General features: G+C 56.4%; 4 protein-coding genes across 4 annotated transcripts; 2 read left to right on the top strand and 2 right to left on the bottom strand.

Moving 5' to 3' along the window:
• Positions 1–116: 116 nt before the first annotated feature.
• Positions 117–2,240, bottom strand: BJ171DRAFT_202292 (uncharacterized protein). The gene is made up of 2 exons (XM_053106284.1): positions 1,502–2,240; positions 117–1,348 (listed from the first exon to the last, which is right to left on the bottom strand). The coding sequence occupies exons 1-2, from the start codon at positions 2,133–2,135 to the stop codon at positions 369–371; spliced, it is 1,614 nt and encodes a 537-aa protein (XP_052963741.1). The 5' UTR covers positions 2,136–2,240; the 3' UTR covers positions 117–368.
• A 1,622-nt stretch (positions 2,241–3,862) lies between these two features.
• Positions 3,863–9,360, bottom strand: BJ171DRAFT_517675 (WD40-repeat-containing domain protein). Its single transcript, XM_053112173.1, has 21 exons — positions 9,176–9,360; positions 8,887–8,988; positions 8,659–8,752; positions 8,453–8,556; positions 8,287–8,379; positions 8,096–8,178; positions 7,682–7,791; positions 7,349–7,487; positions 7,022–7,212; positions 6,831–6,936; positions 6,435–6,742; positions 6,325–6,346; positions 6,049–6,135; positions 5,770–5,944; positions 5,547–5,691; positions 5,328–5,426; positions 4,945–5,209; positions 4,705–4,838; positions 4,552–4,615; positions 4,424–4,469; positions 3,863–4,213 (listed from the first exon to the last, which is right to left on the bottom strand). Exons 1-21 carry the CDS (start codon positions 9,312–9,314, stop codon positions 4,161–4,163), a joined length of 2,559 nt encoding a protein of 852 aa, XP_052963740.1. The 5' UTR covers positions 9,315–9,360; the 3' UTR covers positions 3,863–4,160.
• Positions 9,361–10,130: 770 nt separating this feature from the next.
• BJ171DRAFT_517673 (ribosomal protein L10-domain-containing protein) lies at positions 10,131–11,411 on the top strand. Its single transcript, XM_053112172.1, has 2 exons — positions 10,131–10,963; positions 11,206–11,411. The coding sequence occupies exons 1-2, from the start codon at positions 10,172–10,174 to the stop codon at positions 11,371–11,373; spliced, it is 960 nt and encodes a 319-aa protein (XP_052963739.1). The 5' UTR covers positions 10,131–10,171; the 3' UTR covers positions 11,374–11,411.
• Positions 11,412–11,694: 283 nt separating this feature from the next.
• Positions 11,695–14,129, top strand: BJ171DRAFT_517672 (DAHP synthetase). The gene is made up of 6 exons (XM_053112171.1): positions 11,695–11,980; positions 12,119–12,217; positions 12,452–13,166; positions 13,298–13,479; positions 13,576–13,736; positions 13,846–14,129. Exons 1-6 carry the CDS (start codon positions 11,849–11,851, stop codon positions 13,928–13,930), a joined length of 1,374 nt encoding a protein of 457 aa, XP_052963738.1. The 5' UTR covers positions 11,695–11,848; the 3' UTR covers positions 13,931–14,129.
• The last annotated feature ends 153 nt before the right edge of the window (positions 14,130–14,282 follow it).

Raw genomic sequence — 14,282 nt, 5'->3', positions numbered from 1 at the left:
AGGACAGGGCGGTGCGACGGGCGTGTGACGGTGCGCGCCAACAGGGCGACAAGGACGGCCAGAGGGCTTGGCGGCCTGCTGGTGCTGGGCAAACAATGCACCGACCAGACATGCAGAGCGACCGGGGATGGATGCATCGTGGTGCCCCGCAATGGCATGCATGGTGGGCTCAAGAATATGCAGTGCCCCTGCCCGTGTGGATATCTCGATCATGGTTCCCGAGCCGCAACGGTAGACATTCTCTCGAGTGATGTGCATTCATGACCAACAACAAAACAATCGCCCAGACTTTCAAACCACCCACAACAGCAGCGACAACGACAACGACAGCGACGGCGATGGTGATGGTGATGTTTTGACCGCCTCCGCTACGAGGGAAGGCGCTTAAGATCGTCCCACCCAGGCGGCCCTTGGCCCTTTTCCTCTGCCGACGTCGCGCTGACTTCGCTCCAGCTGGAGGAAGAGTCGCTTTGCGACGGCTGTCGACCTGCACCAAAGAGCGATGATACCGCGCCTCCGAGACTCCAGATGCCGCTCCCAACGGCGCCGGCGATGCCACGGACCACGGCCATCGCCTGACCCGGTAGTTCGATGTGACCTTCAAAGGCCTCGAGCTTTCCCTGACCGCAGATATATCCGATATGGCTTTCGCGCTGGGACGTGCACACGACCTCGTAGACGTCCAGCCCAAAGATCGACATGCGTTGGCTGACGAGACGGGCATCGGATTCGCTCGGCCATCGGCCATCCTCGTCACGGGCTCGGCCTCGATGTTCGCTGATGCAACGGCGGATCGTCTCGGCCAGATCGGACAGGTCGGCCTGCACGCCGCTTCCGGCCTCTGCAAACAGCAGATGCGGGGGTCGCAGTCGAAAGCCATTGGATACGGCATCTTGGAAGAGAATCCGTTTGCTCTCGTAGCCGTCCACCAAAGCACGAGGAAACTTTGGAATCGACACGCTGCATACGTGTGTCGAAACATGGTTGCTGCCGCCGGGGGGTGCCGTCTCCTTCAATAGCACAATGCCTTTTGCCGAATCCACGGCCCGTCTGGATTTGATGACCAGGTGGCTGGTAACGGAGCCGTGGCCGTCGCAAGTGGAACAGTCCTTTCGTCCGATCCCTCCGCATTCCTGACACCGTGCCCGACCACTTCCGCGGCAATTTGAGCATGGCTCTGTTTTGGTGCTGTCTTTGGAGGATTCGGTTTGGGCACCAGTTCCTTTGCAGCTCAAACATGAGGTCCGCCCGGTGGTGCGGCAGCCGGCGCAGGGCTTGGATCCAGCTCCTGCGCAGGTGCCGCATATCGACGTAATCAACGTCTCGGGAATGTCCTTGCGATGCTCCCCTTTAAAGGCAAGAACATACGGTAGGGAGCTGCCGTTATTCACCAGCGACAAAAAGACAAAAGACAAACACAAAATACACCCAACACAGCAGTGCCTATCGTATACGTTATGGCTCGCCGCAGCCGACTGTCAAGATACGAACAATGACCCACCTGTGGTCCATCCAGCCGCAGCCTCATGACCAGTGCTGTCCCATAGGGCATTGGTGTCCTCGGTCTGCTGAAAATCACTGCCGTTGAAATTGACTCGCCCATTCCAAAGCGACTGGGTCATGATTCCAGGGGGTCGCTCGTTGTTGGAGGCTCGGATGCGGGGATCCCAATCCGTGTGCCGCTTGGAGTTGGGCTGAACCTTCTCCTCGAGATTTCGCTCCTCCACGAGCGATTCCACAACGACGTAGAGACACGAGTAGGGCAGTACTCGAGAGACTTCACTCTTTTGAACTGCTGAAGTATCGGTGAGGCCCCACCAGGAATCGCGGAGCTTGCGGGTCAGGACAAACTTGATCATCTCGTCGGTGAGAAGGTCAGGGACGGTTGTTATCACTGGCGGCACGACGAGCTGGCCCTGTCCATACTGGACAGTCTGGTTGTCCTGGAGAGGCACAGCCATCATTTCGGTGCGCCGATGCGTATTAGGTGTTGGTGGAGCGGTCGTGAGGGAGCTGCTTGCCAAGCTTTCCTGCAAATCCACCCGAAAAGTGGTTTCCGGATATGCGAACCGATCGTCGTATGCAGGGAGGTCGTCGGATCCTCCGACATTGTCTTCCGCTAAGGGTCTAATCATGGCGAGATCGAGACACACCCGGTGTTGATATTTAGCGTTCGTTTAGGACCGGCGCGGACGGATGGAGAGTCGATGTCAGGGTACCGACAGGGTCCAGAGGATACTGCAGGCGGGGACGAAGGCGGGAGGCAGGGCCGGCTCGGGGATTTGAAGGACGGAGGCGGCCTTGGCGCGGCGTGGCGCATCCGCCAAGACAGGACATGGTACGTCCCAATGGAACCCTCCTTGATGGACACCGCTCGCTGGTCACACCTCCGCCATGGTATTTGGATTTCCCATTCCTCTTGAGAGATTGTATATTGATCGCCTGCGTTTTGCTGAGAAAGGGACACCATGACAGGCTCGCCGGTGTTCAAATCTGCCCCGATCGTGATGCATCCGGGCTCCGCCGTGCCCCCATCTTGATACCCTCGAGAGATCGATACGGATGAAAGCGCACAGGATCCGAAAGCTTCATCATCCATTCGCCTTGATAAGCGTCATAGCTGCATATCAAACAGCCCTGGATCATGAGGAGCTGCAGGACCGCCAGTATAAGCTCGTTGCTGTAGCCCTACTCGGTGGTAAACCGATTCAAGTTCCGATATAGTTAGCGCGATAGAAGCGTCGAGGAGGGAGCAATGATTTGTTGCCCAAAAGTTTGGTGGATTGTCGGGTGCGTAGCATTTGCATGCATATGCAATGCGTGAAGCATTTATCTGTCATGCGAATGCGCTCATGAAGGCAGAATGGGCACAGCGACATTTTGCAGTCGCGCGTTGCCAAGTAATAATAACAACGCTGCAGATGCCTGGAAAACATATGGATCGCTCACCCGGAGCTGCATTTCTTGAACGAGCTTGTTATGCGCGATTTCCTTTAGACCAATGAGCCGAATTGCAAACTGAACAGCGCCCAGGCTCTCGCATGGGAGCTCCGATATGGACGCTGTGGAATAATCGAGGGTACCCAAACGCCTCGCACTGCATCAGCAGCACGCAAATCCAGCCACTGTACCTCCTCCTCCTCCTCCCCAGTTCCTACACTGGCAAGAAGCATCGCATGGGCACCCAACCAACACGGTGTTGGAACGATACCAACGCTGCCACAACGAAACCAACGACACCGCGGCAGATAATAGCGACGAAAGAATACTTGCTCTGGTGCCCCTTCCACCCCCAATGGAACTGCAGGGCATGAACTCAGAAGGCTCTCGACATACCCGTTCGCTTGATGGACTTTTGGTCGGACCGCACGATGGCTGGATGCGATCCGAAGCGGGGATTGCGCGTCATTGAGTAGGGGGCAGAGTTCCGATAGCTTCAAATTTGGTAGTCTGGTCCGAGGACGAGCGAGATTGCCGCACGCATCCACCAATACAAGCGAATACACTATGCCGCCGAAGCGTCTCGGCGTCCAAGGAAGCTCTGCTTCCCGCTTGAGGGCGCCGAGCGGCCCGCCAACATGAACATCACGTGAAATTCCTGCTATACATTCGCCATGTGTTCGATGGAGACATGCTGGACAAACAGCTGTACTTCAGCCTGACCCGACGACGGCGATTCAAGCAACTCGATCTCCATATGTGCTCACAGTGCCGGGAAGCCAAGCGACTCGAGAAAGCCGAGTATCTCGATATCGATACACCATGGAATTGTCCAGAGGGTCGAGTGGATGCACCACACAAAGAGATTGCCAGCCAGGATGGGTGACAGTCACACGACTTGCTCACTTGAGCCTATGGATCAGCAGAAAGTGACTGTCCCGTTTCTTTCTGGGCTGACTGTAGTGCGTGTATTCGGTCCTCGGGCAGTTCAATACATGGTGTGGATTATCAACATCAACGTGGCCAGGATGAACGAGTTGTTTGGCGAGTGTCTCAGCCTTGCCTCCACGGCATGGGTGGTTTTTATAAATGACACATGCGGAGGGGCCTCGTTTCATTTTGCGGACGCCGTATCTTGGCACCAACGGAACAGATCCCAGGCTCGAACATGTTCTCATTTAGTGGACCATGCCACCGACCGCTCGAGACCAGGGATCATCCTAGACGCGGGATGAAAACTCGTCCAGGACTTGCTGGAACTTGCGGTTTTGGCCTGTGATGGGATCGAGGATGAGTGAGAAGAGCTTGGGCGAATGCATGTATGAGCTCACAGTCAAACTTGTGCAAGATCTCCTTGGTAATCAGCCGGCCCAAACGATGGGCATGTGGGATGCTGGCCAACAGTAAACACGCATGCCCATTCTTGGCGCAACAACAGCCATTGATCCAATCATTCAGCAATCCAAGGATTCAAGCAGCATACCCAGGATCAGGAGGACTTCTCGCAGCAGCGCCTTGCGCTCCTCGGCCTGCAATTAGTGTGCACGAATCAGCTCTGTATTCTCTATGAGGACAGATAAAGCGGCGCTGCCGTGATTCACATCAACATACCCGCTGGTCTCCGTGATATCCGGCTGTTTGGACTCCTGGCGGATGAGGGCTGGGTGAATGTGTTCTGAGGGACAAAACCCATATTTGGTAAGCGCACCCGCTACTCCAATCTCGGCTCCAATCAAGCCTCCACCGACATGTTAAAATGCTTACTCATGAATCAGGCGGCGACACAGTTCCGCAGCTTTGATCGCCACGCTTTCATCCACAATTGCATGGGCGTAAGCCTTGATCCAGGTATCGTAATCGCGATCCCGCCCGAGCATCTCAAGCGTCGAGAGGTATTCCTTTGGTCGATTGGCGTTAGTGAAGGGCCGTATCAAACCTGAGCGCTCGTGGCCATTGAATCCCTTGTCAATGCCGGTTCTCGAACAACAAAGCGGGCTGCCTTACCTCGATTTCTGACAGCTTCTTGCGGCTAGCTGATTCGTGCCCTTCCTTTGGAAGACGAACATGCATCCACACTCGCATCCTTGAACAAAACACATACTGCAGCCCGTTCGAGAGCACGATTTTGGGGTTTCCGTTGTTCATGACGGCAACACGCGATATGTCGCTGGTCGAGCCGCCAGATACCCTCGCGACTTCGCTGCCTCGGCTGGATATCAAGTGAATCATGGACTCTTTGGACACCACGCAGTCCAGAGTCGAGAGATTCCTTGGGCCGGATAGTCATACAGTTCTTCAATGAATAAATGCCGCACATCCTACCGAGGTCGCGCAAGGGCTCCTCTCGATCTCTGACTGCCACAGCGTGGATCCGCGGGCCGACTTACCACACACTGACATGTCCTTCCGCTGTCAGCACCATCAGATACGGTCCGCTGGCACTCATAAATACGGAAGGCGAGCCGAGCATGAGTCGCGGCAAAAGTCTACCAGAAAAAAACGGAGATACAGTTGTTGGGCATCAAGCCATGAAAGGCATTTTCACAGGAAAGCACCCATCGCCGGGAATCCTTGACATCAATCCAAATTAGGCCCAGCAATCTTACCTTCGTCCGGAGAGCGAATAACAAACGACGCTGCCGTCGCTGCAGCCCGCTGCTATATGACAATAGCTGCCGACGATATGCAGGACGCTTGCGGGTACATGATCGTTCCATAAGACCGTGTCATTCTTGCCCACCGAGAGAGAGGCTGTGATTCCACATCGTGAGAAACCGATCGGGTGCCAAGGGTCTTGGCCCCTTTTGTGCAAGGATCAGTCAGACATACCTCCAGAAACGTCATTCTTGCACTGAACCGTGATCCGATCCGGCAAAGTCTGTGAAGGCTTGCTAATGTCGACGAGAACCTTCAATCGCTCTCGGGGAGCAGGGACCGCCAAGATTGCTGGTGGCTCACGGACAGAGATGGTTGGTAGGATATATGTGCATCGGAGGCTCGGTTCCTGGAGCCAATTTTCGCATGAGCGTTGACAGAAAGCATATCCTTTGGTCCACCTCGAAAGGCACAGCGCGGACGATCACATATTGCACAGCCTTGTGTTCGTACCTCGCCGCCGAGAGCGACTCGCTTTTCGCCTCCACCGTCCTCAGCCGACCGGCGCTTTGCTACAGCAGGTGTTCCAGCGTTCGAAATCTGAGCAAATTAGGCCGATCGCGTTAAAGCTCTGATCATAGGCTCTTGATTGTGCTACTTGCATATGAATCATCCGTGCCAGGGTTAGCAAGCCCTGAGCCTTTAGTCCCTTTTCTGTCGCTCAGTTGGACAGTCACCAAGGATAGAACAAAGGCACAGACACATGTACATAGCGAGCAACGTGCAAACCTCGGTGCTGATTGGAGCGTGACTGGACAGAGAAGTTGTGGCGATCGTGTTAATAAGCGTATCGACGATGCCTGTAAGTACCCCCTATATTCATAGAGTGGATAGTCTACCTCGAGAGAGATACCGGCGTGATGCGACGCTTCCCACGAACTGTGGTGACCGTTTGTTGAGAGAGTATGGTTGAAATGCTGGTTGTGTCGGCTCCTGAAATCGGAGTGGGCGCTTCGACAACCCTCGCATTTTGCTGTCCGACAGGCACTTGAGGTGCTATCGCCAGAGCAGGGATGACTTGTTCTGGCACAGTGTCTGAAACGGGTCGTGAAAGGGAGGAGGCTGCCTCCTCTCTCTCCAGTTGCATCTCAGACTCGACAATAACGCCGCTTCTTTGACCAAACCCATACTTGGAGAGCAACTCGGACTAGGTAAAACGAATTCCATGTCAGCTCCCGCCACCGCACCGGGCGGACTCAGTCGGCGAACTCGGTCGGTATGCAGCTGTTGTTTACCTTCTCCTCGACCGAGAGCGATCGGCCCAGCTCCTCTTTGGAAAAGGTCAGAGCGGCAACGGTCCCATCGTAGGACGATGCGAGCAGCGTGTATCCATCGTAGCTCCTGTCGAGGGACATATTGTTGGTGCTCTCAGTGTCGTATGACAGTATGCGGTCTCAAGAAAAGATGCGGGTGCAATGTCGCCTACCAAGTGAGGTCTATAACGCTGTGCTGGAACACATTTTGAAAGACAGAGATGGCGCTGCCGTGCAGGGACCACCAGATTGAGATGCCGCTGTCTTGGCTGCCAAGGGCGCAAATGCACGGGAACTTTTGCTCGGGTTTATCCCCTTGGTTGCTGGACTCGGCGACGGACTCAAAGACCAAGGGATTGAATGCCTGTGATGAACCATGCCGTCATATGGACCAAGCAGTGAGCAAACAGGGGCAACAAGCGGGCATAAGCGAGTTCGGTACAACCCTCGGGCAGGAGCAAGCCCAACGCGAGATGGTGTAAACCGGTGGAGCAACTCACTGCAACTTCGATAGGGGCACCATGACCGATCAGTTTGATGTCCGAGTTCCTCCAATCTTCCCGCAGAATGACTGGGGCAACCGGAACGCCTCCGCTCTCCCCGCCGGCGGTGATGATGAAAGCACCGTCTGGGGACCAGCTGTGCATGGATAGGAGATAGGCAGATATGCTGTCAGCGTCCATGATGCTTGCAGGGGTACGAGTATGCCACAAGCGCTTACGGTCTAGTAGCATGGAATCCGCCCTTCCCAAACGGCGCGACAGGGCTCGAACTGGCTGTGTGTGATATCGGCGCACTTTCCAGACTCAAAGCCGTTGGGCGGTGCCACTCACCTGAGACGCCGGTAAAATGTATTTGCTGCAGCCTGCCGATAAGGCTCGGATATCTCCTTTTCCAAAGTCCAATCCGAGGTTTTCCATATCTTGAGGGTTTTGTCGTCGGACTAGTGAGGCGAAGTGACCGATTAAGATGCTAATCGACGTGCCTCGGATGGAATGCGGGTCACTAAAAGCCCATCGATATCAAAGGTTTGTTGCGCCGACGGCAATGTGGCCGGTGGGCCAAACCCCAACTCTATGACCCATCGGTGCAAATCCACCAAGTACCATTTCTGACCTGAGCAGCCCAGAGGTTCCAGCGAAACCAGACCCACTGCACCTTCGGTCATAAATCGTCACTCGCCCCCCCCTCCACATCAGAAACGAGGTCCTTGTGGCTTGGTGAAAATGGCATGACCAAGCACGAACCTGGGTGGCCAGATAGTTGCCAACAGGGTCCCAAGTTAGCCCCTTCACAAAACCGTTGTGGGCTTCAACTCTCTTGAGGTAGCCTGTTTCCGGCATGACAAACAGAGACAGCGTGAGCGACATGCCAGAGTCCAGGTCGTCCGGGCGAATCTTGTCGGAATGCATGAAGCTGATGTGTCGACTGGCGTTACCAAATGTGTCGGTGCTCCAAATATGGACAGCGCCCTCGAGTCCACACGATGCAAGATATCGATTGTCTGGCGACCAGCCAAGATCGATGACATCTGGGGTGCTGTCAACGGTTAATTGAAGAGATCGATGTGGATGGCGACAGGCATCAAAGAGCGGCATCCATACCGCTGGATATGCCTTGTCGAAGAACACGATATGGCTTCCAGATCTCTGAGCTCGCCGCTTCGCCGAGGTTCGACGTTAATGCTCCTGGAGCATGGCTCGACTGGCTGACATGAGTACCCAGCAGTCAGCAACCAACCAACAACGAAGAAGTCCGATCTGTCGGCCCGTGGTGCTGCCTGGAAACGAGCACACCGACAGCGTCGTACCCACTGTAGGCCCAAATGACAATGCTTCTATCGTCCGAGCCAGAGGCGAGATATTTTCCATCGTTGTTGGACCACCGAACGCACATTACCGGGCCTGGGTACGCATGTCAGGGTATGCATGTCAGTATGCACGTTGGGGTATGCATAGCAGGGTATCCAGCATGGTGCGGCATGGTGGAGCATGGTGCAGCATCCAAAACAATCCGAGCGTTGCCGGCGACCACTGACCGCTGTGGCAGCAGAGCGTCGACAGTGGAAGTCGGGCGCGCTGATTGCGTTCGTTGTTGGCATCCAGGACGGGAGCAAGATCCCAGATCTTGACTTTGGCATCTGGATGGACCGTTTGCACCGACATCGCCATCCATACGATCCGACAATGTCCGACGTGGTGACAGCGCGACCGATGCCATGCCAAGCGTAGCAGTTGTTAGAAGGCGGTGCATTTGGGCTGCGTTCTGCCGATCGTCGGTTTTGTGCAAGATATGGGCGGGCCATGGTCTGCATCGAGCTTGGATACCCTGGGATCCTGTGGCGAACTTTGGCAAACGAGGATGGGCGTGGATCGAGTAGATAGGCAGCCGCCGGAGCGGATTCCGGTCATAGGCACTCTCGCTCGCCTCTTGATGGCCGACCCACGACGGATTCAGAATCAGCATTGCTGGCAATGGGTGCGGTCGATGGGTGCGTCGATCTGGGGTCTGGTCGATCTGGCCTTGAACCAAGTCGCATCTCGGCGAGAACAGCGAGAACAGCGAGAGGGGAGACATGTGATTGGCTCGTGACTTGCCCGCGCTCGTCCCGGTTTCAAGCATCGGCAGCACAACTGTGCCGCCAACCGGGAGGGCTGTGGTTGAGTCACGTGAGAGGCAGGTGGGCTGGCGTACAAATAGCCTTCGTGGGCGGCAGACATGCTTGGTCCTTCCCACAGAATTTTCAGCCGGTGGGTATCGGGAAGCTCTGACGATGCGGCATACGAGGCGCGGACGATGGTGGCCACCAACATCCATCCATCCATCCATGCATCCATCCATCCATCCACCCATCCATCCATCCATCCATCCACCCATCTGTTCATGCACTGGTTGTGTGTGTGTGTGTTTGTGTCCTGTTGTCTGCTGCTGTCGTCGATCGGCCATAAAGTGAAGACTTGGGCAACGTGCCAACGGAGAGCTTCGCCCAACGTAATCCAAGTGATGGACTGGACTGGACTGGACCGGACTGGGCCGGACTGGTCAAATCCGAGACCCGCACGGCCTCGCGACTGGCTTCCTCGATTGGAACAGCGCAACATTTGATCATGACAGCCACGCACGCGGGGACGCAGCGGATGATAAGCATGATAATGATAATGACAACGGCGACAGCAGCAGACTCGTGGCAACCACGGAATGGGTCGATTGGATCCAAGGCGGCACAGTGCAACAGCCGTCCCCACGATCATACTCACCCAACGACATTTTGCACCCCAACAGAGGTCTTTAAATTCTCACACCCCTTGAACACGTACAGAAAGATGTCAAAGGGAGACGCTCGCGCCAAGAAGGAAGCCTACTTCCAAAAGCTTGAACAGCTTCTCGAGGAGTACCCCTCCATCTTCATTGTCAACGTCGACAATGTCGGCTCCAACCAGATGCACCAGATCCGCCAGTCTCTGCGCGGCAGTGCTGTCATTCTCATGGGCAAGAACACCATGGTCCGCTGTGCTCTTCGCAAGAAGGTTGTCGAGAACCCCAGCTACGAGCACCTCCTCAAGGAGGTCGTTGGCAACGTCGGCTTCGTCTTCACCAAGGGCGACCTGAAGGAAACCCGCGAGAAGATCCTCGCCAACCGAGTCCGTGCCCCTGCCAAGGCCGGTGCCCTCGCTCCCGTCGATGTCCACGTCCCCGCCGGCAACACCGGCATGGAACCCGGCAAGACCTCGTTCTTCCAGGCTCTCGGTATCCCCACCAAGATTGCCCGTGGTACCATCGAAATCGTCAACGATGTCCACCTCGTCAAGGCCGGCAGCCGTGTCGGTCCCTCCGAGGCTACCCTCCTCAACATGCTCAACATCTCTCCCTTCACCTACGGTCTCTCCGTCGTCAACGTCTTCTCCGATGGCGCCGTCTTCAGCGCCTCTCTCCTTGACGTTGAGGAGGAGTCCCTCATCAAGAACCTGGTCACTGGTATCGCCACCATTGCCTCGCTCTCCCTCGCCATCGGCTTCCCCACCGTTGCTGCCGTCCCCCACATCCTCGTCAACGGCTACAAGAACCTTATTGCCGTTGCCCTCGCTTCCGAGGTCCAGCTCGAGGCTGCTGACAAGGTAAGGTGTCGTCTGGTCGAGTTGCACGAGGTGGAGGATATGGGGAGAGTGCGGGACACATCACCGATGATTAGACACTGTTCGGACCCAACCATGGCGATTTCCAAAATCATACACTCTAATTTTTACATGAGATGATGAGCCTGCACCCTGGCGCGCGCTCCATGCACTGCTGAGCACACGATGCATTGATTCTGACCTTGCTCTTCTGGCGCATGCTTGCGTCTGTCGCTCCTCAACAGATCAAGGAGATCCTTGCTGACCCCAGCAAGTTCGCCGCCCTTGCTGCTGCCGCTGCCCCCGCCGAGGCTGCTGCCCCCGCTGCTGCTGCTGCCGCTGCTGCCCCTGCCAAGGCTGAGGAGCCCGAGGAGGAGGAGGACGATGACATGGGCTTCGGTCTCTTCGACTAAGCGTGTTTTCGAGAATACAGACACTTTTTGCATCTGGAGCTGTGAGTGGCAGTCTTGTCCATTGCGAGGCGTGTCTGGTGGACGATGCTGCCGTGATGGTGTTTGTGGTGGGCGTTGCGGTCGTGCGCCTGCCTGTCCCTGTGGACTGCGTTGCCGCTGCTATCTGCAATCATGCGCTCAAACCCAGGCATGGCGCCGTCCTGCTGCACCCACCCACCCAAATTTTTTGTCGTGCGAGTCTGATGACAAGCTGCGCAGCCATCCCATCCGCCCGCAAGAAAAAGCCCCCTTTGGCTTGCACTGCTCCGCGCTCCGTTGCCCCGCCTTCCCCCATCCCAACCACCCAGCCGCCCGACAGGCCCTCCTCTACTACAACGCCGGCCAGGCACCCAGGATCGCTCAAAAGCCGCTGTATTCCCGCCGTCCAAGACGCACCCTCTCGCCTCTCGCTCTTTACTCGATTCAATCCTTGGCCATGTCGGACTGGTCTACTGATTCCTGGAGATCCAAGAACGTCCATCAGGACGTTATCTACGAAAACCAGCCCGAGCTTGACTCGGTCCTCCAGAAGCTGGGTCGCCTCCCTCCGCTGGTGGCCGCCGAGGAGGTGCGGATCACTTCCCTTCTTTGACACCTATGGGTGATCGCGCAGTCGGCTGGCATCCGTATATCTGTCTTCGGCCACTCGTGCTTATTCCACCACTCGTGCTCATTCCACCACTCGTCTCACTGCTCGCGCTTCCAGATCTCCAAGCTCAAGCACCAGCTCGCGGAAGTTGCTGCCGGCAAGAGCTTCCTGCTGCAGGGCGGCGACTGCGCCGAGTTGTTCGACTATTGTGCCAAGGTATGTACTGCCGCTTTCGCTTCGTGCGCCAGCACCAGCACCAGCGCCAATAGCCACATCGCCGATGGCTGTCATCCGTCTGGCCTCCCTCGGTTGGCAGGAACGAGCAATTTGGCTGGTTTCGCAGCTGCCGCGCCTCGATCCTGCTCCACCCCACTCCTCCGATGCCGACCCGCACACCCACTGGCTGTTGCTCTCGGCTTACATGTGCTCCGGCTCTTCCTTGACTCCCAGGACCCAATCGAGAACAAACTCAAGGTCCTTTTGCAAATGTCGCTCATCCTGACTTGGGGTGGGCGCACGCCCGTGGTTCGCATCGCCCGCATGGCGGGACAGTACGCAAAGCCCCGATCGAAGCCGATGGAGGTCATTGACGGCGTCGAGTACCACGCCTTCCGTGGAGACAACGTCAACGGCATCGATCTTTCCGATCGCAAGCCCGATCCCCAGCGTCTCCTGGGTGCCTACTTCCACTCCGCAGCCACGGTCAATTATGTGCGCTCGCTCTTGTCCAACGGCTTTGCTGATCTCCATCACCCTGACAACTGGAACCTCGACAACTGGAACCTGGAGCATGTCGTCTGCCCCCGTGTCCGCCAAGAGTACCAGTACATTCTCGACCGCCTGAGCGATACGATCGAGTTCATGAAGGTCACGGGTGCTGATAACACGTCGGTGCAGTCCTTCAACACTGTCGACATGTTCATGTCCCACGAAGGCCTGCTGCTCGAGTACGAATCCAGACTCACGCGAGAGGCCAAGGACGGCAAGCACTACAATCTCGGCACCCACTTCTTGTGGATCGGCGATCGCACCCGCCAGCTTGACGGCGGTCATATCGAATACTTCAGAGGAATCGAGAACCCCATCGGCATCAAGTGCGGTCCTTCGCTTCAACCGGATGAACTCGTGGCCCTGCTGGATGCCCTCAACCCCACCTACGAGGCTGGTAGGCTAGCGCCCTCGAGATACCTGAGTCTGTCCATCCCAGACCGAGCTACTCTGGTCTGGAGGGTCCGGCGGTGCAAGTCTTTGTCCACGCTCTTCTCACATGCCCATCGCTGCCCCCTCCCGTATCAGGAAAAATCACTCTGATTACCCGCTATGGCCATGAAAAGATCGCCGACTATCTCCCCAGCCACATCCAAGCCGTCCAGAAAACCCCGCACTGGGGCAAGGTGGTCTGGTGCTGCGATCCCATGCACGGCAACACCGAAACCGTTCAGGGCGTCAAGACTCGCCGTTTCGATCACATTGTCTCGGTGAGTCCTTCGTCGCTGACTTGACTGCCACTCGAACATGATATACCCAGGCACACATTCGGGAACTCATCGGTGCCAATGATCTCCGCCCTCCAGGAGCTCGGCCATGCCTTCCGACTGCACAAGGAGAACAATTCCAGGCTGGGCGGTGTGCACTTTGAGCTCACCGGCGATCGCGTCACCGAGGCCCTCGGTGGATCGATGCAACTTTCCGAAGAGGATCTCTCCCGCAACTATCAGACTTTCTGCGATCCTCGGTAAGCCACCTCGGCGACGTTGTGCATCTGGCCACCGCTTCCCCGTGCTACTCCAGCGCCAATCTGCGCCTCGCTTTGATTGACCACCGATCTGCTCTGTCCAACGCAGGCTTAACTACGAGCAATCCATGGATGTTGCCTTTTTGATCGCCAAGTACTACCAGGATGAGCGCAATCCTCTGATCCGCTTGTAGAGACCCGGCTGCGCGCGGGTGATCGACCTGAAGCCTGACCATCTTGCTTCCGTATGCGGGTTGCGTGCAAGGGCTCCTGGGCCTTCGATCGTGCAGCCCCTGCCCTTATTTGTAGCTTTCCTTTCTCTTGTACCTCTTGCTTTGCCTGCACCCATCGCGCTGGATGGTGCCCTATGCTTGAGACATGTCCTTGAACAAATTCTGTATTGTGACACTAGCTGAACCCACAAGTTCGGTCGGTATTGCCTCCAGTGATGTCTTTCAAGGTCGGCACCGGACTCTTGCTCCCAATGGCTGAGCAGTCGTTGGATTCATCTCGCCAGTCCTGAATCGACAGGCGACCTCGGAAGCA

The sequence above is a fragment of the Polychytrium aggregatum genome (genome assembly GCF_025602895.1).
Source record: "Polychytrium aggregatum strain JEL109 chromosome Unknown BJ171scaffold_38, whole genome shotgun sequence".
Taxonomy (NCBI): Eukaryota; Fungi; Chytridiomycota; class Chytridiomycetes; order Polychytriales; genus Polychytrium; species Polychytrium aggregatum.
Note: the sequence above shows the minus strand (reverse complement) of the source record. Positions and strands in the feature narration are given on the sequence as shown.

Excerpts from the sequence above, each read along its gene's own strand:
- BJ171DRAFT_202292 (XM_053106284.1), bottom strand. The coding sequence starts at position 2,135 with ATGATTAGACCCTTAGCGGAAGACAATGTCGGAGGATCCGACGACCTC. Across the intron at positions 1,349-1,501 it reads TGCGGCTGGATGGACCACAG|GGGAGCATCGCAAGGACATT; the intron begins GTGGGTCATTGT and ends TTGCCTTTAAAG.
- BJ171DRAFT_517673 (XM_053112172.1), top strand. The coding sequence starts at position 10,172 with ATGTCAAAGGGAGACGCTCGCGCCAAGAAGGAAGCCTACTTCCAAAAG. Across the intron at positions 10,964-11,205 it reads AGCTCGAGGCTGCTGACAAG|ATCAAGGAGATCCTTGCTGA; the intron begins GTAAGGTGTCGT and ends GCTCCTCAACAG.
- BJ171DRAFT_517675 (XM_053112173.1), bottom strand. The coding sequence starts at position 9,314 with ATGCTGATTCTGAATCCGTCGTGGGTCGGCCATCAAGAGGCGAGCGAG. Across the intron at positions 7,488-7,681 it reads ACATTTTACCGGCGTCTCAG|CTGGTCCCCAGACGGTGCTT; the intron begins GTGAGTGGCACC and ends ATCCATGCACAG. Across the intron at positions 7,213-7,348 it reads GTGCCCCTATCGAAGTTGCA|GCATTCAATCCCTTGGTCTT; the intron begins GTGAGTTGCTCC and ends GGTTCATCACAG.
- BJ171DRAFT_517672 (XM_053112171.1), top strand. The coding sequence starts at position 11,849 with ATGTCGGACTGGTCTACTGATTCCTGGAGATCCAAGAACGTCCATCAG. Across the intron at positions 11,981-12,118 it reads CGCTGGTGGCCGCCGAGGAG|ATCTCCAAGCTCAAGCACCA; the intron begins GTGCGGATCACT and ends TCGCGCTTCCAG. Across the intron at positions 13,480-13,575 it reads GTTTCGATCACATTGTCTCG|GAGCTCGGCCATGCCTTCCG; the intron begins GTGAGTCCTTCG and ends TCCGCCCTCCAG.